The 25,528-nt window shown below is 36.0% G+C and overlaps 1 protein-coding gene across 2 annotated transcripts; it reads left to right on the forward strand.

The window, feature by feature from the left end:
- Positions 1 to 1,498: 1,498 nt before the first annotated feature.
- On the forward strand, positions 1,499 to 24,530 carry LOC149819460 (V-type proton ATPase subunit F-like). Of its 2 annotated transcripts, none has more exons than XM_089985096.1 (5): positions 1,499 to 1,541; positions 6,970 to 7,053; positions 8,412 to 8,493; positions 12,039 to 12,121; positions 24,240 to 24,530. In XM_089985096.1, exons 2-5 carry the CDS (start codon positions 6,991 to 6,993, stop codon positions 24,402 to 24,404), a joined length of 393 nt encoding a protein of 130 aa, XP_089841222.1. In that variant the 5' UTR covers positions 1,499 to 1,541; positions 6,970 to 6,990; the 3' UTR covers positions 24,405 to 24,530. The 2 variants fall into 2 exon arrangements, with proteins under 2 accessions (XP_089841222.1, XP_089841223.1); XM_089985097.1 differs by having other exon boundaries at positions 1,500 to 1,541; positions 6,967 to 7,053.
- Positions 24,531 to 25,528: the final 998 nt, after the last annotated feature.

Raw genomic sequence — 25,528 nt, forward strand, 5'->3', positions numbered from 1 at the left:
TTTGGAAAGCTACGTCAGCGGGTTATGTTTGATGTGTATCTGACTCTTAAATTACATAGTAGAGACGGGGTTTGGATCTACTTGTACTCTGAACTGTGCAGAGTCACCATCTAGATGGTGGCTGTCTTACTCTTATGTTCCTCTCTTATCCAATATTCGGTTGGATGTATTTTGGTAATGTTGAATGATAAATGTTCTCTCTCTCTCTCTCTCTCTATATATATATATATATTGACCCGTAGGGACGGCAGTGGATCGGGGAAACAACGGAGTCCTGCCCCGCCTTGCCCTTGTTTGGATCAGGGATGGAGGCGGAGGTTAAAATCCATCCCCATGCAGAGATGAAGGCAGGGATGGAGGTTCGGATTTTGAAACTGGGCGGGGGTGGAGACCTTGTCCCCCCGCCCTGGTCCACTGCCATCCCTACTGTCCCGCAATCTTTTGCCAGTTTAAGAATTTGAGGGTTGATTTTCTAAACCGCCGGATGAAGCTCATTGTTAGGACATTAAAACCAAAAGAAAACTTAATGATCAAATAATAAGTTCCTTCTACTGTTTTTTTTTGTATGTGCTGATCACAGTGACAAATGTTAAAAATGGCAAAAATCACGTTTTTCAAAAACTTGCGAGAATTTGAAATTTTTTCATAAATCTATTTTTTTTTTGCAAAATCTTGGCAATAAATAAAATTTTTATTTTTTTTTATAAAAAAACATTAATAAGACTGATTTAAAAATAAAAATACAAGGTTTTTTCACCATAAATAGCCGTTTAAAACATAAATATGTTGTTTAAATCGCATTATTTATGTTTTTTCATAAATATCATGATATTTTGAAAAATCTCATGAGAAATAACAATTTTAAACTTTCAGGCAATTTTTAGCAATATTTTTCATTATAGTGCTGATCCCACACCGCAGTTTTTTTTATGTTTACAAGGAGAAACCACTCCTAGGATTCTGGAAACGTAAAACTCTGTGGTTGTGAAGGTGTTGAGTTGAAGATGCATCATCAAACCCTGCTAGTACACTGATGTGTCTGTGGCCTTCGGAGGTGGGTCACGTAAGGCAGAGTGGTCGTGGGACCCCAACTTGTGAGAATTTGCCTCTGGTTCGTGAGGGTTCCTCATTATAAAAAAAGAAACAAAATTCTAAAAAATAGTTTGATTTTTTGCCTAACTGACATGAATTAGGCTGATTGTACCTAGAATAAATTCACTTTATATGCTTTAAAAAATAATCTTAAAATCAATCCATTTTGAAAAAATGATTCGACTCGATTTGGTCCGATTTTGTCATTATGTTTGGAAAAATCGATTTTAACAATGTTTCCTATACCTCAGCTGGGCATCTGAAACAGATCACGATAAAGAGGAGGTTAAATCTAATTAACTCAAATATTTGAATGGTATTGTCAATAGCTTTCAGTAGAGCAGTTTCCCGTAAATTACTTTTTTTTTTTTTTTGCTTATATATAAGACACGCAGCCTTCTCTCTCTGGGCAGGAGGATCGAGGAGAAAGGAAGAAGCTTCAAAGCGAGGTGCGATCGGTTCTATTTATCTGTCTTCTTAGTCTTCTAATCGAGATTTTGTGGATTTTCGTGTGTTTGATTATCATGAGGAAAAGTTGTCCCATCGATCGATTCGCGCTGTGGTTTCGATCAGATGGTTTTCCCTCGATCGGGGCGTTCTAGGGTTTCAAACTTTCTGACGAAACGAACATGCATTAGGGTTTGATTTACTTTATTTCGTTCTTAATGTTTTTTGTTTTTTGGGCTGTTTCCAAGATAGTTTGCATGTTTATCAGTGCGAGGAGTGTTTCTTCCGTGTGGTTTATGTATGTGGGGATGGATAGTTTGGTGTTCAGAATGGGTTGTTTTTTCTTTGTAAAAATCATCAATGAGTTCATGTAGATCATAATATTGCCGAAATGCGGATTGTCCATGCGATTTGATTCTGAATTAGGGGTTATCATCGTTCGTCATATGACTAGATTTTGCGATGGCTGTTGTTGAAATAGTAATCCTTCAGTTTGGGGTTTTGTTATTGACATTACGATGGTTGTTAGTTCTCACCGCAAGGCTGTTGGTTTTCCTCGTCTGGTACATCGACAAGGCAAGGGAATGATGTTTTTCCCACTTTTTGCAATGTCTGTGTGGAAATTTGGTCGACTGATCGGGTTTGCAATTCTAAATTGGGGTTTATTAATGTTCGAAAATATGCTGAGATTTTGCGATATGGGGGGGGGGGGAGAATTCCTTCAGCGTGGGGGTCTCTTATTGACATTACAATAGCCCTGATTCTGTTACTTAAAGGTATCTCTCCTTATCAAAAATTGTATGGTGTTGTTCCAAATCATAAGTTGTTAAGAATATTTGGTTGCGCTTGTTTTGTTAAGTTAAGCATTGTAGAGATAAATTTTCTCCTCTAGCTGTGAAATCTTGTTTCTTGAGGTTTTGTGATGGGCAGGAAGGTTATAAATGCTATGATCCAGTTGGAAAGAAGATTTGGATATGTAGACATGTGATCTTTCATTACCATATGCCATATTTTTCTCAATCTAAGGATGAAAAGGAGACTCAGGTTGATTTTTCATTTTTTGTGTCATTTCCAGTAGAAGAAAGTGTTGATAGGAATACTAATATTCAACTTAAGTATCAAATCCCTGATAATAGGTTTGGTCAAACCTATGATAAGAGACAAGAGGGTATTTAGAATATACTTTTTATAGATTAAATTGAGCAGAGAGAGCCAAAGATTCCATAGGCCAATTCTGACCCCTTCCAGCCTATTCTAACCACACGGTTCAAGATCCTATATCTCCTCCTCATTAGGTACGTGTAGTTCTTGAAATTTTGTTTCTTCTACTCGTTTTGTGTCTTATGAATCTTTTTCTCCTAAGCATCGTGCATTCTTGGCTTTAATTAACTCCTATGTTGATTCTAATTCTTATGCATAGGCAACTTCTAAAGATGAGTGACAACATGTAATGGTTTGAGACTTGAGAGTTGAATGCACTAGAGATGATGTATGCATGAGAACTTGTGAATGGGTTTCCAAAATGTGGTTGGGTGTAAATGGGTTTTTAAAAATAAAGACTAAGGCAAATGAGTCAATTGAAAGATATAAGAGAAGACGGGTGGCCAAGGGTTATGGTCAACAATTTGGGATTGATTTTGTTGAAACATTTGCGCTAGTTGCTCATATGACCACTACAAGAACTTTGTTGGCAGTGCTTGTCATAAGGCAATGGAACTTGTGGCAATTGGATGTGAAGAACACATTCTTGAATGGTGATTTAGATGATGTAGTGTACATGGAGTTGTCACAAGGCTATGTTGGCTCAGATGTGAGTATGTAGGTTGAGAAGAGCTTTATATGGACTCAAGTACACATCAAGAGCATGGTTTGAAAAGTTTAGTGCAGCAGTCAAGTCCTTTGATTCGAGCAAAGCTATCATGATTTCACCTTGTTTGTTTCATCCTATTTCAGAGGAAGGTGTATTGCTATTATATGTGGATGATATGGTTATTACATGTGATGACTTGCAAAAGCTAGAGGATGCGAAGAAGAAATTGGCTAGTATCTTTGAAATGAAAATTTTGGGAAAGTCGAAATATTTCCTTGGTTTGAAAGTAGTATAGTCTAAATGACGGCTTTATTTGTCACAACATAAGTAGCAACTGATCTTGTTGTGAAAGCAAGGTTGGCAGATGATTCTAAGAGAGTAGATTCTCCTATAGAAGCAAATGCCAAGTTGAGGGCTATAGATGGGGTAGAGTTAGAAAACCCAGTTATATATTGACAATTGGTTAGGAGCTTGATATACTTGATTATATCTAATTCAGATATTACTTATGTTGTCCATGTGGTTAGCCAATTCATGAGTTCTCCCAGATCAGTGCATCTTGTTGTACTCAGTATCATTAGATATGTGAGGGACACCATGTCGTATGGAATATTTTTTTCAGCATCTTCTTCTATAAATCTTAGGGCTTTTTGTGATGTCGATTTTGGAGGGTCCACTCTGTAATTAAATAGCGAAAAATGCAAAAACAATGCCACAAAGGGCTTACAAGATCGCAATCACAATGTGCACAAGCACAAGCCCAGTATGGGACAATACAATAGCCAACAAAGAGAAATAACACAAGCACTAAGTGCTTAAAAGACATCAAGGAACTAAATAGAAAAACACAAAACATAAAAAATGTTCATCTTTATTGAGCATAAATGCTTAAGAGAAGCATTAAGAAAAATGGGCACAAGTAGTGCCATTATATATAAAAGGACCCAAGGCCTAAAGTCATTGGGAGCTCCCAACAACTCTATGGTCCCAATGACCATAAAGCCCCTATAATGCAATAAAGGGAAAATAAAAAATAAAATAAGAAAAATAAAAAGCAAAACTGTTCCTAGTGGACATCATCTATTACAAAAAGACGAAAATACCCCTAGAGGGTATTACCTATTACATCATTATAAATAACATATATATACACATATATATGAATATATATGTATAATATGAAACAAATATATATGTATGACAATATATATACATATACATATATATATATACATGTACAACTTAACATACTCGGGATCTCCTCTTTACCACAGGGCTTTGTGTTTTTATTGGGGGCTCTTTGATCTCATGGAAGAGTAAGAAAGAGTTGCTTTATCTATGGCTGAGGCAGAGTATAGAGCTATGGCTCATGTTACAACTAAGATTATTTGGTTCAGGTGGTTATTGAGAGAGCTAAGGGTACACATGCATGGAAGAACCTCCTTGTATTGCGATAACATGAATACTATCCATATTGCAAAAAAATCCAGAGTTCCATGTAAGGACAAATCATATTTAGATAGATTGTTACTTTACTAGGAGGGCATATGAAGACGAGATTATTTTGTTGGAGCATGTGAGCTCTAAGGAGCAAATTGCATGTGTTCCCTAAGTCTTACTCCTCATTTTACGTTATTCCTTTTCAAACTTGGGATGATTCCTCTTGCATTATCTCAAGTTTGAGGGGGAGTGATAAGGAATGTAATATACTACAACGTTTCTATGTGTGTTGCCCCCTTCTTGTATGTTTCATTATTTATAGGTGTAAACTTGTACTTTTGAGTTTTATGTTGTAAGAATCAAAGTTAAAAGTCTATTTCTGTCCTTTTTCTAATAGTTTGTTAGAGAAAGGGGGTTGACCTCTTATATTGTTGTAACTCTTTCTTTTGTTACTCAATGAAAGTTTCTTTCTTCATTGCACCTCTCTCTCTTCATTCTTTTAGAGTTCCTTCTTGGCTTGATAGACAATACTATCTTTTTTTTCAGAGTACGAACTACAAAGCATAGCAAATGACATATTCCCCAGGTTCAATGTAGTGTTTTGTTAACTGAAATCCATAAAACCATTCAATAGTTGTATAGGTGCTATACAAACAAAAAAAAGTATAGATGTATGCATTTATCCTTTATTAGAAAAGCACTACTGCCTTTGGCATCCATCCATCATGGTAACATCTGACCTCTACACTAATTATGAGTATGCAAAAACTATGAAATGCCAAGTTAACCCAGTTCATGTACTTCCTTGGTTCATACCTACATAAACAACATGATAACCATATTCAATACAGACCTGCAAATAGGATTGCATGTCATGGACTTCACAACAAATACCTAAATAAACATGATAATCATATTCATTAAGGACCTGCTTGCATGTCATGACCCTAAATCTTGATCTCCATCCACCAATTGAACCTACATTAGGCGGTACTTGCTCGCATTAGGTTGCCTTGTACCATGGGTTGTCTTGATACCATTTCACATTAGGTTGCCCTGTACCACTTTTGCCATATGCAAATGCTAGGTTGAGAAAATGAGATACTTTAGCACATACCCCCCCCCCCCCCCCCCCCCTCAAAATGCATCAAAGAAACCATTTTTCTGAGAAACACAAACCAAAACCTTAGCCTTTTTTAACCACAACATAGTAATTCTTTCAAATTTTCCACCATTTGACTAACTAAATATCTTAAACATGATTGAAACAAATGATATAAATAAAAATAGCTTAGTTATGATACTCTTCAAAATGTAAAATGAAAGAGTTTTTCCACAACTCTTGATTTGATACATAAGCTTGCTCTTTCTTTCTTTCTTTCCATTTTTTTGAGATAAATACACATGAGCTCATTGAACCCCTCCTGTTTATGTTGTAACATGTAGCAATTGGCTGTGAATTATATAATACTCCTTACCCTTTCCTCTGCCTTCCCACTTCCTTATTCATTTTATGACTAAGTTAGCCAACTAGGTCCATGCTCGTCCACTTAGCTTCCAACACCAACTTGGACCAGTAGTAGTTGCTGGCTGACATCACAGTCATCTAAGCACCTTGGTGATCATTTTGAAATGTCTTTAATGGCTGACTACTCATGTAGGTAGAACCATAAAACAGTTACAACTAGGTCTTCAAATGCCAACTCCAAATAAAACTACACAATGCAAAAAAAACTTGCAACCATGATACAAGACACATCTAATCCTATGTCACATGGGTACGGGTACAGAGGGTACAACATGACAATTTTAAAAAATGCGGGTACGGGGACACAACTGTATATATAAGAGATGGTAGGAGGACATTGTTTAGTGGGTATTTAGATGCACCCATTTATTGAGAAAAGTTGTGTTCAAATGCAAATAGTTTTGTATTGCTAGTTTTATTTCCCTTGGTTAGTGTATTATGATGTGTTAGGCACTGCTTTTATTAATTCATGCTTTCACCCTGTTACTTAACTTGGTTTATGAGCATATAATGTGTTTTTTTCCTCGGTAGTTGACATTGGTTGATTTACTTTTGTTTCACTCAATTGGGTCATTGTTTCTGCTACATATCTTTAAACTTTTGGTTCTATACATGGGATGAGTAATTGGATAGCTGCTTGTTCTCACAGCAGGTTAACAAATAAAAGAGTTCAATGGCAAACAGAGCTCAGATTCCTACTAGCAACTCGGCTCTTATTGCTATGATTGCTGATGAGGTATGCATGTAAGCTTTCTGGGATGATAATATGTGTTGCTCTCTTTATGCTATGCCTTTCTGCTAAAAAATTTTCTAGTTCCTTGTTTTATTTGTCTTGTACCATGATCTTATTTGATCCGTGCATTTTCTTTTAGTTGTGTCCAAGTTCCAGCTGATCTTATTTGATAAATTTATATTACAAATTGCTAGGTCCTGCTGCATAGATATGGTCATGATGTATGTTTTTGCTGGATACGTGCAGCCTCACGAAAAGAAGATGTGACTATGTTAATATCACATGTCAAAACATGTACGACATTGTTATTTTATTGGCGTCTTCCTCTCTTAGCCATATGATCAACTGTGTAAAACTCATTTGGTTTCAATGAAATGATTGGCTGTTTCTTTGGGATTAGATGTGTTCCGTATCATGGTTGCAAGTTTTTTTTGCATTGTGTAGTTTTATTTGGAGTTGGCATTTGAAAACCTAGTTGTAACTGTTTTATGGTTCCACCTACATGAGTAGTCAGCCATTAAAGACATTTCAAAATGTGCACCAAGGTGCTTAGATGACTGTGATGTCAGCCAGCAACTACTACTAGTCTAAGTTGGTGCTGGAAGCTAGGTGGACTAGTATGAACCTAGTTGGCTAACTTAGTCATACAATTAATAAGGAAGTGTGAAGGCCGAACAAAGGGTAAGGAGTATTATATAATTGACAGCCAATTGCTACATGTTACAACATAAACAAGAGGGGTCCAACGAGCTCATGTGTATTTATCTCAAAAAAAGAAAAGAAAAGAAAAGAAAAAAGAGAAAGAGTGAGCTTCTGGATCAAATAAAGAGTTGTGGAAAAACTCTTTTCATTTTACATTTTGAAGAATATCATACCTAAGCTATTTCTATTTATATCATTTGTTTTGATCATATTTAAGATATTTAGTTAGGCAAATGGTGGACGATTTGAAAAAATTAATATGGTGTGGTTCAAAAAGGTTAAGGTTTTGGTTTGTGTTCTCAAAGGAATGGTTTCTTTGATGCAATTTGAGGGGGCAAACAGTGTTTTATGTGCTAAAGTATCTCGTTTTTCTCAACCTAGCATTTGCATATGTCAAAAGTGGTACAAGGCAACCTAATGTGAAGTGGTACCAAGACAACCCATGGTACAAGACAACCTAATGCTGAAGAGAATGTGTTTTTTTTATCTTGCAAATACTTTAATAATTATTCGTTTGTCATTGCATACTCTTTGAAATATGTGGATTTCACAAATAGAGTGGAATGATATGCATAATCATTGCATTGATGTACAACTTTTATGCCTTGGATATGATAAATTGCATCTATTTAGTAGTTTTATTCTTGTTGTTTATGTAGGACACTGTCACTGGATTCTTGTTGGCTGGAGTGGGAAATCTTGATCTGAGGCGGAAGACAAATTACCTCATTGTAGATTCAAGTATGGTTGTTTCAACAAACATGTACACACACACACTAGTTAGCCTGAGATTTGTCTTATTCACACTCTGTCTGTAAGCAACCTTTGTACAAAATTACCCTAGAAGCATCGTGGCACGATTTCACACTACTGCAAGTTCCCATATCATATAATACAACAACAACAACTACGCCTTCATCTCAAAACAATTGGGGTCGGCAATATGAACCAAAAAAGAAAATCATTTTGGGTCTTCCACATGAATCCTTCTCCTCCAATCATTTCTATCCAATGCCATGTCCTCGGTGAGGTTCAAAGCATTCATATCCTTTCCTATCACCTCCATCCATGTCTTCCTAGGCCTACCCCGACCTCTTTTAACTAATATATCTTCCCATTTCTCCATCCTTCTAACTGGAGCATCATTAGGCCTTCGCCGAATATGTCCAAACCACCGTAAACAATTCTCTCTCATCATATAATGCATTATTATAAATTTTTATTTCCTTATGAATTTGATCTTGAACCCCATAATCAGGGTTCATCCTTTCAATGCAATCCAAGAGTCCCTTGTTGACTTTCCCGTCCATTTTTTAATGTAAGAGAGTATCTAAATGAATGATTTAAATAATATGTTATAGCATGAAGAGGTTCATAAAATTGCCGAGTCCACCTATGATCAATGATGTTCCATATAGGGATGCACATTTTTTTTCTCATTTAAATTATCTGTAATAGCCTCTTTTGCCTTATCCATGGTCTCATAGAGATAACCCATAGCTAGTATGTCTTTACTGTCAACCAATCGAAGCACCTTCATCAAAGGTATAATGATTCTCAACAACTTTACACATGAATCCCAAAATTCACTTTTGAATACAATATCTATAATTTCTCTCGACTTTCTTTTTTGTGCATAGGGATATGCAATCCATCGATCTGATGAAAACATTTTTTTAGTGCAGTTATATTCTTTGCTAAACTTTGCACTGTTAAAAAATTTGTAGCAAATCTAGTAATTGCATTACGAATCAACTCAACACCACTAGTTTACTTTCTCATCAAGTTCAAAATCGATACATGATTGTAAGTAAATTTAGTAACTTCTTGGCAACATTCAATTGTGTGCTTCTTCTCATCCATGTTGTTGATGTCTTCAAGCATGAGGTCTATGCAATGGACAACACACTAGGTCCAAAGGTGACCTATAATTTTTTGCCAATTTTTTTCTTGTTGCCTTATAATTTGCTACATTATAAGTTATGAATTGAACAATATTTTGAAGTTGAACCTCTTTCACAACCTGATCAAATACCCTGAGCAATACATATGTTGTCTTGGGCGTATCAGACAAATCAATTAACTTAAAAAACATAGTTTCTTTGGGACAATAGACAAGAAAATTTATTAAGGTCCTTGACTTTCTGTCCGTCCACCCATTTGCCATGATGCTACACCAAGTTTTTCTCCATGACTGCCTTATCTCATCACAATATGCCTTCATTCACATTAATATATAAAAAATTTCTCTCAAACCATGATATGAAGACATTTTATATCTAGGCTCGATAGTGGTTATGGCATCTGCCATGGTCTGAAAATGAAAAGAATTTGCGACATTGAAAGCAATGCAGATTATAGAACCATCTCTCAACCGCTACATTCGCCTGCCCAACTAAATGTTGAGGAGTTATAGCTGTTTGAATGTCGGATTGCGCCTTAAGGGCAGTCTTAGAAGAAGAAAAAACTCCTAATAGAGTCTCTAGATCTACTTCATCTTGAAGAACTCTCTCTTACTCTTTTTTCTCCTCATCTTCTTTATGTGCCCGCGACACTGCTACTAGCACCAATCACACATTTTCCCTTCGCTATAGAAATTTGTACTTATGATGCTATGCTAGGGGCTGTAGGATCAGAAGTAGGGAGCTCATCTTCATCCTCTCAGGGCTGCATATTCCTCATTTCTGTCTCACTTATCTTTTTTCTCCTAAACCAGTGAGTAATTGCTGACATTGCCATTTTATGGCATCCAACAAATTTGTTGACACCCAAGCCACAACATTGAGACATGTCTCGGCTAAATGATGCTTCAATCGAAAGATACCATCCGAAAAAACAGTATGACAATAGTTGCACTCAATTTTCAATTGGTTTTCACTCATTACTTGAGTGCCCCATTGTCATGTCGGATCATTTGATGCCATCTTCCCCCCCAAAAAACTCAATAAGAAGCAAAGAATAGTTTTTTTTTTACTTTAATCTATTTTATTGATTGAAAAAATGGTGAAAATGCACTCTTACTTGAACAAAATGCAAAAGCTTTCTCCCTTGTGCATGGATTGGCCCCCAAATCGCTCTCACGAGTCCTAGGGGTACGGAAATACCTCTCTAATGGCTTCTACACAAATGTGGGAGTTGGCCCTCAAGAGGTTTTTAAAACCCAAAACTGTAAAATTACAATTTGGGTTTTTTTAAGTGCGTTGACCCTGTATCGTACGATGCAGATACGATACACACTCATTTCGTTATGCGAGTGTATATCGTATCGATATTCTGCATAGTAATGATATGTATCATATCAATATTTTCCATAGTAATGATATGATACGATACTTACAACATTGATTTTAATATTAAAAATGATTTTTATTGAAATAATACTCAAAAACTTTAAAATAATATTGAAATATTGGTCATACTTGTCGGTGTTAGTGTCCACGTGTCCGAAAGTGTCATGGGGGACATGCCACCAAAATGGTGTGTCCCATTGACATAGTCACCCACTTGATTTGTTATTACTCTGATACCATATCAAACCAAGAAGGAACTCCAGAAGAATGAAGAGAGAGATGAGCAATGAAGAAAAAAACTTTCATCGAGTAACAAAAGAAAAAGAGTTACAACAATATAAAAGGTCGACCCCACTTTGCTAACAAACTATTAGAAAAAGGACAGAAATAGACTGCTAACTTTGACTCTTACAACATAAAACTCAAAAGTACAAGTTTACCCCTATAAATAATGAGATATTCAACATAAAACTCAAAAGTACACATAAAAATGCTATAATATACTACGTTCCTCAACATTGTCCACGTTCTGTTTTCATGCTGGTGTATTGCAAAAAGATGGAAAAAAGAAATATAAACACTATTGGCAGGACATGATGTCAGAACACTTATCTGATGTTGGATTCATTGACTCTGATTCTTGTTTGAATTGAGAATCTACTGGCTATTGACATGAAAATTATATCACTGCTACTTTCCTGTTTGTTACAGAAATACCCTAAACTGGGATTTGCATGTTTGTTTCTGCATGTCTCAAAGCTTTTATCCTAATCTAAATAAAGATTAAATAAAGATTAGTCTGGTATTTGAGTAAAAAGAAAAGACTTTTAAGAAGTTATTTGGCTTTATACACTGCATAAGTCTCAGTACTCATGATAGAATCTATTTGAACTAGTAGCTTGTCGTGGTCAATCAATAACCTGGGAAGGAACTTTTAATACACACACGGGGAGAGAGATTTTCTGTTGCTTATTGAATTGTTATTTTGTTTTCTAGAAACAACGGTAAAAGCAATTGAAGATGCCTTCAAAGAGTTCACCACAAAGGAGGATATTGCTATTGTGTTGATTAGCCAATATGTAAGTTCATCACTTTTAAGATGTATGCATCTCTTTTAGCATTCTTTTTCATTTGTTCATGCAGTTCATAAAACAAGCTATGAAAGTTTTATGTTTGTCTGAATTTGAGTTTTGTTAGAATTTCATGTCATTTCTTGTACAAACGTGTATGCTTGACAATATATATATATATATATATATATTCTCAAATATATTTCTTATATAGGTGGTTGTAATCTTATCTTTTTTTTTGTAATTTTATTTTTTATTTCTCTTCCTTTTTATTTTTCCTCCTTTTTGACCGGGTTGACTAACCGTTGGGCAGCTCCCAACGACTCTATTTAGAGTAGTTGGAAGCTGGCCCAACGGCTAGCCAGCCATCTCTAATGTATAAATAATGGGCTGATGCCCCTTTGTATTTCATGCTTTTTTAGAGCATTCTTCCTAATAAAAAGCTGATATTTTTATGTGTGTACCGTAGTGCATTTTGTGATATTTATGTGCCTTAGTGCATTTTGTGAGTGATTACTTTTATCAAGTCCTTAGTAGACTTGATTGTTACCAATATTCTAGTGCTTCTTTACATGGTATTAGAGCCATTGAGCGATTTGCTTGTATTCACTCGTGGAGGCTGCCTCGTAAAGTGCGTTGGTGATCTTTATGTCATTCGTTGGATCGTGGTTTCTTTCTCTTCAACATAGCTGAATTCTCGTCTCACAACTCAAGCAACTCCAACTTTGTTTCACCGTTCAAACTTGACGGTAGCAACTACATCATTTGGGCGGGACACTTGGAGACATTCATAAAAGGTCAAGGATTATGGGGGTACGTTAAAGGTACTATATTTGAACCTACTCCTAAAATTACTATATGCAAAAATGGTGTCGAGGCGAATTTAGAAGGAAAAGAGAGAAAAAGCAATGGAGGAATATTATAAAAAGTTGGATGAATGGAACATGAAAAATGCTAAAATCTTATCTTGGATGCTAAGTGGCGTTGAGACCAAGATTGCCTCAAATCTTTTATGCTACAAAAAGGTAAGTGAGGCATGCAAATATCTTAAAGGCATGTTCACCAAAAAAGATATGGCTCATAAGTATTACCTTTAAGAAAAAGCTAGAAACATCAAACAAGGAGATAAGAATGTTAGAGTCTACTTCATGGAATTGCCTTTCGCTTGGACTTAACTCGCTCAATTTTAACCAAAATGGGAAGGAAAGTTTATTGAGATGAGAAGGGCTCGAGTTGAAGAAGATAGATTTTTTGCCTTTCTTTATGGTTTGAGACCCAAATTTGAACAACCTAGGGCTTCTTTGCTATCTTCCTCATCACCTCCTCCTATTCATGAAATCCTCACTAAGCTTAATGGAGAAGAAATTAGACTTAATATGTGTAAAAGTAATAGTGTTCTTGCTACACCTAGTAACAATCAAGGAGATGATTGTGCTCTCGTCGCTTCCAAACCGAGAAATTATATAAGCATTATAGGCCCCCTCACTTCAATAAAAATCAAAATAGGGGGGAACACAAAGTAATGTCACAATTATCATGAGCCCGGTCACACTAAACCTCAATGTCCTAGATTAAAAAAAGACTATAGACCTTATGAAAAAGGGTTGTTGTGGCTCCGTCAAAGCAAGAAGAAGACATTGTAAGCCTCAAGGATCTCTCCAAATTATTGTCACAATTGACAGAAGTATTACAACTATTGCTCAAACGATCTACATCGTGGGCGGCCATTGCATCTTCCTCAACTCCCAGTATATGCTCTTGGCTTCTAGACGTCGAAGCTGCATTTCATATGACCCCACATAAGTCTATTCTATCCGAATGTCAACCTAACTCAAATGCATCTTTTGTTTTTACCGCCGATGAAACTTCTTTAGAAATAAAAGGTGTTGAAAATTTTAAAAATGATTTGACAAAACATAACAAGTTTTATATTCCAAAAGTTAGATTCATACCAAAATTACATCTTAACTTACTTTTCGTCTCTCAAATCTCGGATCACGGATGTGATATCGTATTCTCATCAAACAAATGTTGGGTGCATGATCGTCAGTCCAGGAAATTGATTGGGGAAGGTTCTAGGCAAGGAGATCTTTACTACATGAACTCTCTTTATATTCCAAAAGAATTTTTTGTAATATTGTCCAAACAAAAGATATCAAAAGATATCCAAATGTAAGGAAATTAAATTTTGTACCTATTACTAAGGACTTTTGCAAAGACAATTTTGAATGCAATGAATGCATACTTGAGAAAATGATATCTTTACCTTTTAGACAAAGGACATTTTGTTAAAATATGTTGTACATATATATATTTATATATATAGATCACGACACATACACATATATATATATATTAATTATATATATGTCTATGTGTCTATCTACATATATAAATATATATATATTTATATCTTTTGTAAATAGACCCATATAGGGGTAAAACAGTCTTTTTACTTCTTATCGCATATTGTATTTTTTCTCCTTTTCTTTTATTTCCTTTTTTTCTTTCTTTTTTATTTTCTTTATTCTTTTCCTTTTCCACCTTGGAATGGGCCCCACCTAGGGGGACGTTGGAGCATCCAACGGTCATATTTATGACCGTTGGAAGGGCTCCAACGTCCCTCTAGGAGCCCTTCCAAGGCCTCCTCTTTTGTCTATAAATAAAGGGGTTTCTCCCCATTGTAAAGTATGCTTCTTTGAAGCCTTTTGAGTGGAATATATATTTTTCCTCTTCTTTTGGGTGCCTTACCACTTTAAGTGGTTGTGTTGTTCTTTTGCCCATTAGTGGCTATTTGTGTATGTGCGTGCTCTCTTGTTTTGCTCTTGGAGACTTCATCCGGCACTTCATTACATGGTATCAGAGCCTTGGTTGATAAAGCTTCATCGGATCTTCTTTTGACAAGTAATATCCTTCTCTTTCGTGCATTTATATTCCTCTTCTACAAATGGCCAACAAGGATGCAAAAATCGACCTCTCATTCAAATTGGATGGGACCAATTATCGCATGTGGGCGGCCGCCATGGAAAACAATCTCAAAGGTAAAAAACTTTGGGGTTATGTATGTGGAACCATTCTGGAACCACAATTGAAGTTGACTAAGCTTGAAGGTAATGAGGAAAAAGCTTTGAACGAAGAGGAAAAAGAGAAGGCTATTCTTGATTACTCTTCTAAATTAGAAGATTGGGAAAGTGAGCATGCTAAAATTTTAGCATGGTTCATGAACAATGTTGAATTAAAGATTTGTGCAAATCTCGCCAAATTCAAGAAGGCTAATGAAGCTTGATTCTTTATGAAAGGCATGTACACTCAAAGAGACCTTGCTAGGCATTTCTTCCTACAAGAAAAGGTAAGAGCTACTAAACAAGGTGATATGAGTATTAGGGACTACTATAGTGCCCTATCTTCTTTATGGGATGAACTTGTCCTTCTCGAACCCCAATGGGAAGGTAGTGCTATTGCTATGAGGCAAGAGCAAATGGAAAAAGAAAGATTTTTCCAATTTATTCATGGGCTTCGCCCCGAATTTGAGCAACTTAGAGGATCCCTTCTCCATAGGGCCTCTACTCCTCTAAGTGATATTTTGGCCGACTTATGTCAAGAAGAGACTCGTTTGGCATTAAAACGAGATGTTGATGAAGTTCATGCCGTATCTAGACCCGACAACAATGTAAGGCCATACAAACCACCTCATTTCTTCAAAAATAATGGTGGTGGAGGAAGGAAAATCATTTGCCATAATTGTAATGAACCGGGCCATATTCGTCCGGATTGCCCAAGATTTAAAAAGAAGGTGGCCTCCGTTGGTGAAGCTCCTCCAAATGAAGACTCAAAGAAAGATGGTGACATAAAAGAGTCTCTTGCTCATCTTACCGAAACTCTTCAACAATTCATGAAGATGAGCTCCTCTCAGTTTTCTTCTACACCATCCACTTCCGGCGCCGCTATCTCCTCCTTCCCAGGTATGACCTCTTGGATTCTTGATTCTGGTGCCTCCTTTCATATGACTCCGAATGCATCACTCTTATCAAAAACAAGTCTCAACAAATTTAAATCTTTTGTCTCCACTGCCGATGGAACATCCTTGGATGTTGAAGGCATTGGGAATCTTGAGAAAACTTATAATGAAAACAAAGAATTTTTTGTTCCCAAAATTCGAATTATTCCAAAACTTAATTTAAATCTATTTTCGGTTTCCCAAATTACCGATTTTGAATGTAATGTCACTTTTTCACCTACCCATTGCTATGTGCAGGATCTCCGGTCTGGGAAGCGGATTGGGCAAGGCCATAGAAGAGGGGATCTTTATTATATGGATTTTTTGTCATTGCCAACCAAATCATTTTGTAATCATGTTCAATCCAAAGATATTGAGACTTGGCATAAAAGACTTGGACATCCTAGTGTTTCTAAATTGTATCTCTTTCCTTTTTTAGAAAAATTTTGTAATACAAATACATTCACATGCAATGATTGTATCCTTGGAAAAATTCATTCGCTTCCGTATTCTCATAGTAATTTTGTGTCAAAAAGACCTTTTGAGCTTGTGCATTCCGATGTATGGGGACCGGCACCCGTTCTGTCCAAGGGAGGCTACTCTTACTATGTTAGTTTTGTTGATGACTTTACTAGATATACATGGGTATACATTATTAAAAATAAATCCGATGTCTTTAATAATTTTAAAGAATTTCATATTCTTATTCAAAACCAATTTCAAAACAATATAGCTATATTTAGATCCGACTCTGGAGGAGAATACATGTCTAAAGATTTTCAAAATTATTTCAAAACAAATGGAATTTTACATCAACGATCTTGTCCTAAAACCCCACAACAAAATGGTCTTGCGGAAAGAAAACATAGACATTTAATTGAAACTACAAGAACACTTCTTGTTTCTAAAAATGTTCCTAAAAACTTTTGGGCCGAAGCTCTTCTTACCGCAACATATTTAATCAATCGTATGCCCTCTGCTTCTTTAAAAAATGTATCACCTTTTGAAAAATTATTCAAAATTACTCCAGATTTTAATAGATTAAGGATATTTGGATGTAAATGTTTTGTGCTTGTTCAAGGACAAGATAAACTATCACCTAAAGTTATTGAATGTGCATTCATTGGATATGGTGAAAATCAAAAAGGTTATAGATGCTATGACACTCGAAATAATAAACTCTATATATCAAGAAATGTAAATTTTCTTGAAGAACAAAATGGATTTGATGTTCACACATCTAGAGAAAACCTTGACTATTCCTTCCTATTTGATCTTGCTCCTAGAATTGAAACACCAGATTCAAGTACTTGCGATAATACTTGTGATGGCATCTCCCATCATAATGATATACTTCAGCATGGTAATGATTCTCAAGTTGAGAATCTTAATGAAATGAATGTATATACCCGGCGGTCAGGAATTGAACATCAACCTGCTCTTGAAAGATATTCTCAAGATCTCTCATTAGAAGAACCTATTAATGCACCTAGGAGATCTTCTCGTAATAGTAGACCTCCACAAAAATTTGTATCTTATGAATCTTTCTCACCTAATTATAGGGCTTGTCTCATGTTAATTCATTCATATCATGAGCCTACTTCCTTTAAAGAAGCTAAAGATCATCCACATTGGATTGAAGCAATGAAAGTTGAATTAGAGGCTCTTAACAAAGCTCAAACTTGGAGTATTATTCCCCAACCATTAGGAAAAAAGGCAATTGGGTGTAGATGGGTATATAAAGTTAAAACTAAGTGTGATGGATCTCTTGAGAGATACAAAGCTCGTTTGGTTGCAAAAGGCTATGCCCAAGAATATGGAATTGATTATGAGGAAACCTTTGCTCTCGTAGCTAGGATGACTAGTGTGAGAACTTTAATTGCCTTAGCCTCCATTAAACAATGACCTATATATCAACTTGACGTTAAAAACGCTTTTTTAAATGGAAATTTATATGAAGAAGTGCTTATGGATCCTCCGCCAGGTCTTGATATTGGTAAAGGAAATATTCTAAAGTTAAATAAAGCTCTCTATGGTCTTAAACAAGCACCTAAAGCTTGGTATGATCTTTTTAGCAAAGTAGTTCTTGATAATGGTTTCTCCTCATGTTATACTGATACTGCTTTGTTTGTTAAAAATTCTAATGATCACATTACAATTCTGTTATTATATGTTGATGACATGATTATCACAGGTAATGATAAGAGAGGTATTAACCTTATTAAGAATATTCTCAAAGAAAATTTTGATATGTCTGATCTTGGTTATCTAAGATATTTTTTAGGTATTGAAGTTGCATACTCTCCCAAAGGGTATGTCCTCTCTCAGATGAAGCTTGCCTCCGACATTATTGACAGATCTGGACTGACTGATGACAAGAAGGTGGAGACGCCTGAAATAATCAATGCCAAGATGAGAGCTAGTGATGGCACTCCTTTAGCTGATCCCACACCTTATCGTCAATTGATTGGGTCGCTCACATACTTATCCATCACTAGGCCCGATATTTCTCATGCAGTTCATAGTGCAAGTCAATTTCAGACTGCTCCCTCCACCATTCACATGGCTGCTGTCATGAGAATTATCAGATATCTGAAAGGCACCATAACAAAAGGATTATTCTTACCCTCTTCTTCACCTCTTACTTTACTTGCTTATACTGACTCTGATTGGGGTGGTAACCCCGATGATCGTATTTCTACCACAGGGTATTGTGTGTTTCTTGGAGAGTCACTTATCTCTTGGAGGTGTAAGAAGCAACAGAAAGTTTCACTCTCTTCTACTGAAGCAGAGTATCGTGCGATGGCCACTACCACCACGGAGATCGTATGGTTAAGAAGTTTGCTTAAAGATATGGGGGTCTCATTCTCAACTCCCTCAAAGCTGTGCTGCGACAACAAGAGCTCTATCTACATTGCCAGCAATCACACCTTTCATGAAAGAACAAAGCACATTGAGATGGATTGCCATTATGTTCGTGATGAGTTCCTACGAGGCACCATTCAATTGCCTTATGTTCCAACCGAGTACCAGTTGGCGGACTTCTTCACCAAAGCTTTGCCATCGCCTCGTTTCTTCTTTCTCCTTAGCAAACTCTCGGTGATCTCACCATGTGTTTGAGGGGGGGTGTTAAAATATGTTGTACATATATATATTTATATATATAGATCACGACACATACACATATATATATTAATTATATATATGTCTATGTGTCTATCTACATATATAAATATATATATATTTATATCTTTTGTAAATAGACCCATATAGGGGTAAAACAGTTTTTTTACTTCTTATCGCATATTGTATTTTTTCTCCTTTTCTTTTATTTCCTTTTTTTCTTTCTTTTTTATTTTCTTTATTCTTTTCCTTTTCCACCTTGGAATGGGCCCCACCTAGGGGGACGTTGGAGCATCCAACGGTCATATTTATGACCGTTGGAAGGGCTCCAACGTCCCTCTAGGAGCCCTTCCAAGGCCTCCTCTTTTGTCTATAAATAAAGGGGTTTCTCCCCATTGTAAAGTATGCTTCTTTGAAGCCTTTTGAGTGGAATATATATTTTTCCTCTTCTTTTGGGTGCCTTACCACTTTAAGTGGTTGTGTTGTTCTTTTGCCCATTAGTGGCTATTTGTGTATGTGCGTGCTCTCTTGTTTTGCTCTTGGAGACTTCATCCGGCACTTCATTACACATTTTACTCCTCCATGCCTTTTGAGTTGGTTCATTCGGATGTGTGGGGTCCTGCTCCTATTCTTTCAAAATGAGGCTTCTCCTACTATGTTGTGTTCATTGATAATTATACTAGATACTGTTGGATTTATCTTCTTAAATTTAAATCCGATGTGTTTGCATCCTTAAAAAACTATCATAACATGATCAAAACTCAATTTGAAAGCAAGATTAAAATCTTAAGAACGGACTCTGGGGTGATTATTTATCAAATGATTTCAAACAATTCTTAGAAAATGAAGGGATTTTGCACCAGAGATCGTGTTCTAGAACACCACAACAAAACGAAATTTCAGAAAGGAAACTTAGACATATTATAGAGACTACAAGGACACTACTTATTTCTAGGAATGTTCTCAAAAAGTTTTGGGCCGAAGCTGCCATAACTTCAGTATATCTTATAAATATGATGCCTTCAAAATCTCTATCAAGTGAAATTATCTTTGAAAAACTGTTTAAATATGAACCTGATTATGAAAGGCTTAGAATTTTTTGTTGTAAGTGTTATGTTTTGAATGATAAATGAGACAAACTATTTTCCAAGGCTATTCCTTGTGATTTCTTTGGTTATTCTAAATCACAAAAAGGGTATAAATGTTATGATGTCAAAAATAATAAACTCTATGTTTCAAGGAATGTTAACTTTGTTGAAAATGAAAGTGGATTTGAAGGATGTATGTCACAAAATGCAAATGTTCATTACTCTTTCTTGTTTAAATTACTTTCTAATTATGGGTGTGATGATCATTATGATAATCAGGAAACTTTTATGGAGTTTTCTATTGAGGCTCGAACAACGGTTGAACCAATAGTATACACTAGAAGAAATAGGAACATATCCATTGAAAATCTAAATCAAGATGTTCACGAATCATTAGAAGCTCCACCTGAACAAACTGTCATTCGTAGATCTGAGCGAACTCCAAGGATTCCAAATAGATTTGTTCTTATGACTCCTTATCTCTTTAACATAGAGCATGTCTTTTAGCCATCCAATCATACTTTGAACCCTCCTGTTACAATGAAGCCAAAGATCTTTCTGAATGGGAAAAAGCCATGTGTATGGAACTAAATGCACTTGAAGGTGCCAACACTTGGGAAATCCTAAATTTACCACCTGGGAATAAAACCATAGGGTGTAGATGGTTCTTCAAAGTCAAGATCAAGAGTGATGGGTCCTTGGAAAGACATAAAGTTAGGTTAGTTGCCAAAGGATATTCTCAGGAGTATGGAGTAAATTATGAAGAGACCTTTGCTCCTGTTGCTAGGATGATCACTGTTAGAACTCTTATTACTATTGCCACTGTTAAAAATTGGAATATATTTCAAATGGATGTTAAGAATACCTTTTTAAATGGCAAACATAATAAGGAAGTATATATGGATGTTCCACTCGGATTGATGGTTTCTAAAAGCAAGGTGCTTAGATTAAGAAAAGCTCTGAATGGGCTCAAACAAACATCTAAAGCCTGGTTTGATACATTTGACAATGTTATTACTGAATATGGTTTCAAACCATGTTATACTGCAGGTATTGTAATTCTTCTTCTATATGTTGATGATATGTTGATTACATGGAGTCACAAGGAAGAAATTAAAAAAGCAAAACTGTTTTTAAAAAACACTTTTGAAATGACCGATATTGGTTTTCTAACGTACTTTCTTGGAATAGAAGCGTCATATTCTACCATAGGATATATATTGTCACAAACAAAATTTGCTTTAGACATTGACAAGTTAGGATTATCAGATAACAAAGTTGTTGATACTCCAGAGATTGTTGGAACGAAGATGCGAGCTGATGATGGGGTTCCTTTAGATAATCCAACTCTTCAGACAACTGGTTGGATCTCTTATGTATCTAAGTATTACAAGACCTGATATATTTGCTGTGATGTTTATGAATGGTTCAGAATATTACAATTCTTTTCATTTTTGGACTATCGGAGATGGGTTCACTTCGGTAGTTTGTACAAGTATTTTTTTTTTCACTAATTGCTACTATCCCAAACATGTCATGGTATGGGATTATTTGGACTACAAGATCAAACTAGATCATAGAACATGACTTGACAAGTAATGTTCAACAGATTGAGATTCATTTATCAACAAATTTTTAGCTCATGCTGTCCATGTGGCCAGTCAGTTTCAACATGCTCCTACATTAGCTCATATGGGTGCAGTCATGAGAGCTCGTATGAGTGCAGTCATGAGAATCATCAAATATATTAAATGCACCATCAATAAGGGAGTTTTTCTATCATCTTCTTTTTCATTAGATCTCATTGCTTACTCAGATGCTGATTGGGGAGGGGATCCAAATAGCAGGCGCTCAGCAACTGGTTTCTATGTATTTCTAGAGGAATCCTTGATTTCGCGGAAGTGAAAAAAGCAACAAAAAATATCTTTATCATCCACAGAAGCTGACATGGAGATCATGTGGCTCAAACAACTTATTTCAGATATGAAAGTTTATCTTCAGAATCCTACAAGATTATATTGTGATAACAAGAGTTTCATATACATAGCTCGGAATCACATATTTCATGATCGAACTAAGCATATAGAAATGGACTGCTACTTTGTCCGTGAAGAGTACTTAAAGAAGACTATTTATCTCCCCTATGTGACATCAAACTATCAACTTGCTGGGCAGCTCCCAACGGCTCTATTTAGAGCCGTTGGAAGCTGGCCCAATGGCTAGCCAGCCATCTCTAGTATATAAATAATGGGCTGATGCCCCTTTGTATTTCATGCTTTTTGAGAGCATTCTTCCTAATAAAAAGCTGATATTTTTATGTGTGTATCTTAGTGCATTTTGTGATATTTATGTGCCTTGGTGCACTTTGTGAGTGATTACTCTTATCAAGTCCTTAGTAGACTTGATTGTTACCTATATTTGAGTGCTTCTTTACAAGTTTCCCTACAATGATCCCAGGCACTAATATTGCATTATGTACTACAATTAGATTACAGTTAACAACCCTAAAATTGCTGGTATGTGATAGTACAGTACGTTCTAATCACTTTTCCAAGATGTTTTAGAAATAGTTCCTGCATCGCTTTCGAACTATGATGCCTTAAATTACTAATGGAAACCAAATTTTCATCCCCTAATCACCTAGTTATAGATTTCCAAAGTTTCAAGGTTTAACATTGGAAGAACATATAATTCTGTTGACTCAGAGATGGATTCCTCTTTGTGCAACAAGTTTCCCTTTGTTCAGCATGTTTCACTAAAGAGAGCAAGGAGCCACTTGACATTGTTCTATTTGCATCTGTTGATGTATGTTCAGAACATGCTCTCTGTTTGTTTTACGGTAGCAAAATTCAAATTAAGTTGGTCATACTTTCAACTTCATTCACCATGATGTTCCTAATTCAACAGAAGCATGAAGATGCCCATTGGAAAAGCTCCCTTACCATGGGCATGCGCAGTTGATGCCTGAAATTTTTGAGATATATGTGCACAAATAAATATGTGAACATACATACATGTATGTATGATCTGACTAAAATCAGGAAACCAATTTTTATTGAAAGAAAAGAGAAGTCTTGAGTTAACATCAGGAAAAGATTCCAACTTTTAAAAGGAAAATGGGAAAAAGTGGAAACTTTTTTGGGGAATATGAAACTTTAAAAAACTAAATTTTGTTTTGAAGATCACAAAAATATCATGAGATTGTTGCTAGCATTTTGGATTTCTTGTGACAATACCTTTATTGAATTTCTTATTGAAGTCTGCAAGATATTCTAAGTGATGTCTAGTTTGTGTGTTTGTGTCTCATGCTGCCATGTGTAAAAAAGTGAAGACCTTGGGAAATAATAAAAATGACTTCCTTTGTCTAAATGTCATGAAGAGTCTACATGAGTTAATAGGTTGGCAGGTTATATATGGCCCCCTTGAAATTGTGGAAGAGAAGAGGAGTAGCAAGATTGTGTCACTGTACCACCAAGGTGGTATCCCATGTGGTAAGCGGGGTCCTGTGCCAAGCTGAAGGCCCAGGTTCGAATCCCTCTGGCCACATGGGGCCTAAGAGATATCTGGTAGGGGTTTGCCTAACCCCAGCTTGCCTTTCAAAAAAAAAAGATTGTCACTGTTGAGAATTTATGTGATAATTTTGTGTTTCGCATAGTTGAGATGTTTGATGCTTATCATTTTGATTGTGTTGCATTTTTAAAACTGTTTACTTTTGTACTAGAAAGATGGTCTCAAGCATTCAAGGCAAAGAGTGCATTTTTAAAACTGCTTATGTTTGCACCAGGAAAGTTACTTCTTAGAGCCTCGAGTCACAAGGATTTGGACTGGAGTTTGATAGAAATTGCCTTCCTCTTATGATCTGTGAAGGATCTGTTTCTCGCTGTTTCGTGATGTTCTCTGTGTGTGTGTGCTTGTTTAGGTTGCAAATATGATAAGGTTTCTGGTCGACAGCTACAACAAGCCAGTTCCTGCAATCTTGGAAATTCCTTCAAAGAACCATCCATATGATCCCAATCATGATTCCGTTCTTTCCCGAGTGAAATATTTATTCTCTGCAGAATCAGTGGCATCAGGCAGGCGTTGAAATTTCTGTAAATTGTGCCTTCTGTATCAGTCTTACGATCAAATCATGATTGTTTTTTTTCTTCCCCACCTTTCTGTATGTTGCGTGAACTACAATGGCATTTCAAGTTCCCCTTGGAAAATAAAAGGACTTTTCTTCTTTTTGATGGTGCTGGTGAGCATTTATCCGAAGTTCACAATTTTGATAAAAATGGGATCCTTCAATTGTTTAGTCTTAACAGTGGTACACGCACACATGCATTCATTCATGCACTGCTGTTGTCTCTTTTTTGGTTTGTCTAACATTGAAGCTCTGAGTTTGCGTGAACCTTTCATCTTCCTGCCCATTTTCCTTTCGACAGTTCAGGAACATCAATCAACTTATCTGTTACCACACAAAAAACGTTTTAAGTCCTGCTAGCTTCTTGTTTGTCTAAAGGTAATGTCATCTTATTGCTCGTGTGTGTGTATTACACAGTAAATCTATGCAGGATGCCAGGATGTGCTTCGAAGATTGCTCATTGCTGTATAGCTATGCGCCCATTTGTATGTTTGAAGCTATAAACAGGTTGTGCAGAAAATATTTAAGGGAATCAACCATTTGGGCAGGCGGCCTTCACTATGGGGCCGTTGGATGTGGACGTGTGCCTAGATCTTGTGGTAAAGAGTTGCACTGAAACAAAAGTACATGTTATCGCCTTGATAGTTGGCTAGTATATTTTAACAAAGAAAAGAAAAAAAAAACATGAGTTTTGCTTTATACACGCAACACTGTTTTATTCATGAGTTGCGCTCAAATGGAGACATGGATGTCAACTCCATCAATTAGGCTATTCATGACACAAGATAAAGTTGGTAAAACCTGGGCCTAAAATTTCTTGGCTTTGAAACGACCACTTGGCTTCTCTTTTCTCCAATTATTTACTTTGTGAACATGATGCATTCTTTCGTTGAATAATGTACCATTTTCTTTCTTTCTTTTATACGTATGGTAAAGAATTTTGTGCCGTCCAGTGAGTTCATTCAATAAGAGGCCAAATCCTAGTGGCCTTAAAATAGATTTGCAGCCCTATAGGCATTTGATCTTGGAGGGTCAAGTAACAACCACCAATTGATATCTAAAAGAATGATCGACTCTTCAGGGTC

This window comes from Nuphar pumila, chromosome 13 (assembly GCF_984573655.1).
Source record: "Nuphar pumila chromosome 13, dmNupPumi1.hap1.1, whole genome shotgun sequence".
Classification (NCBI taxonomy): domain Eukaryota; kingdom Viridiplantae; phylum Streptophyta; class Magnoliopsida; order Nymphaeales; family Nymphaeaceae; genus Nuphar; species Nuphar pumila.

Excerpts from the sequence above, each read along its gene's own strand:
- LOC149819460 (XM_089985096.1), top strand. The coding sequence starts at position 6,991 with ATGGCAAACAGAGCTCAGATTCCTACTAGCAACTCGGCTCTTATTGCT. Across the intron at positions 8,494-12,038 it reads TTACCTCATTGTAGATTCAA|AAACAACGGTAAAAGCAATT; the intron begins GTATGGTTGTTT and ends TTTGTTTTCTAG. Across the intron at positions 12,122-24,239 it reads TTGTGTTGATTAGCCAATAT|GTTGCAAATATGATAAGGTT; the intron begins GTAAGTTCATCA and ends GTGCTTGTTTAG.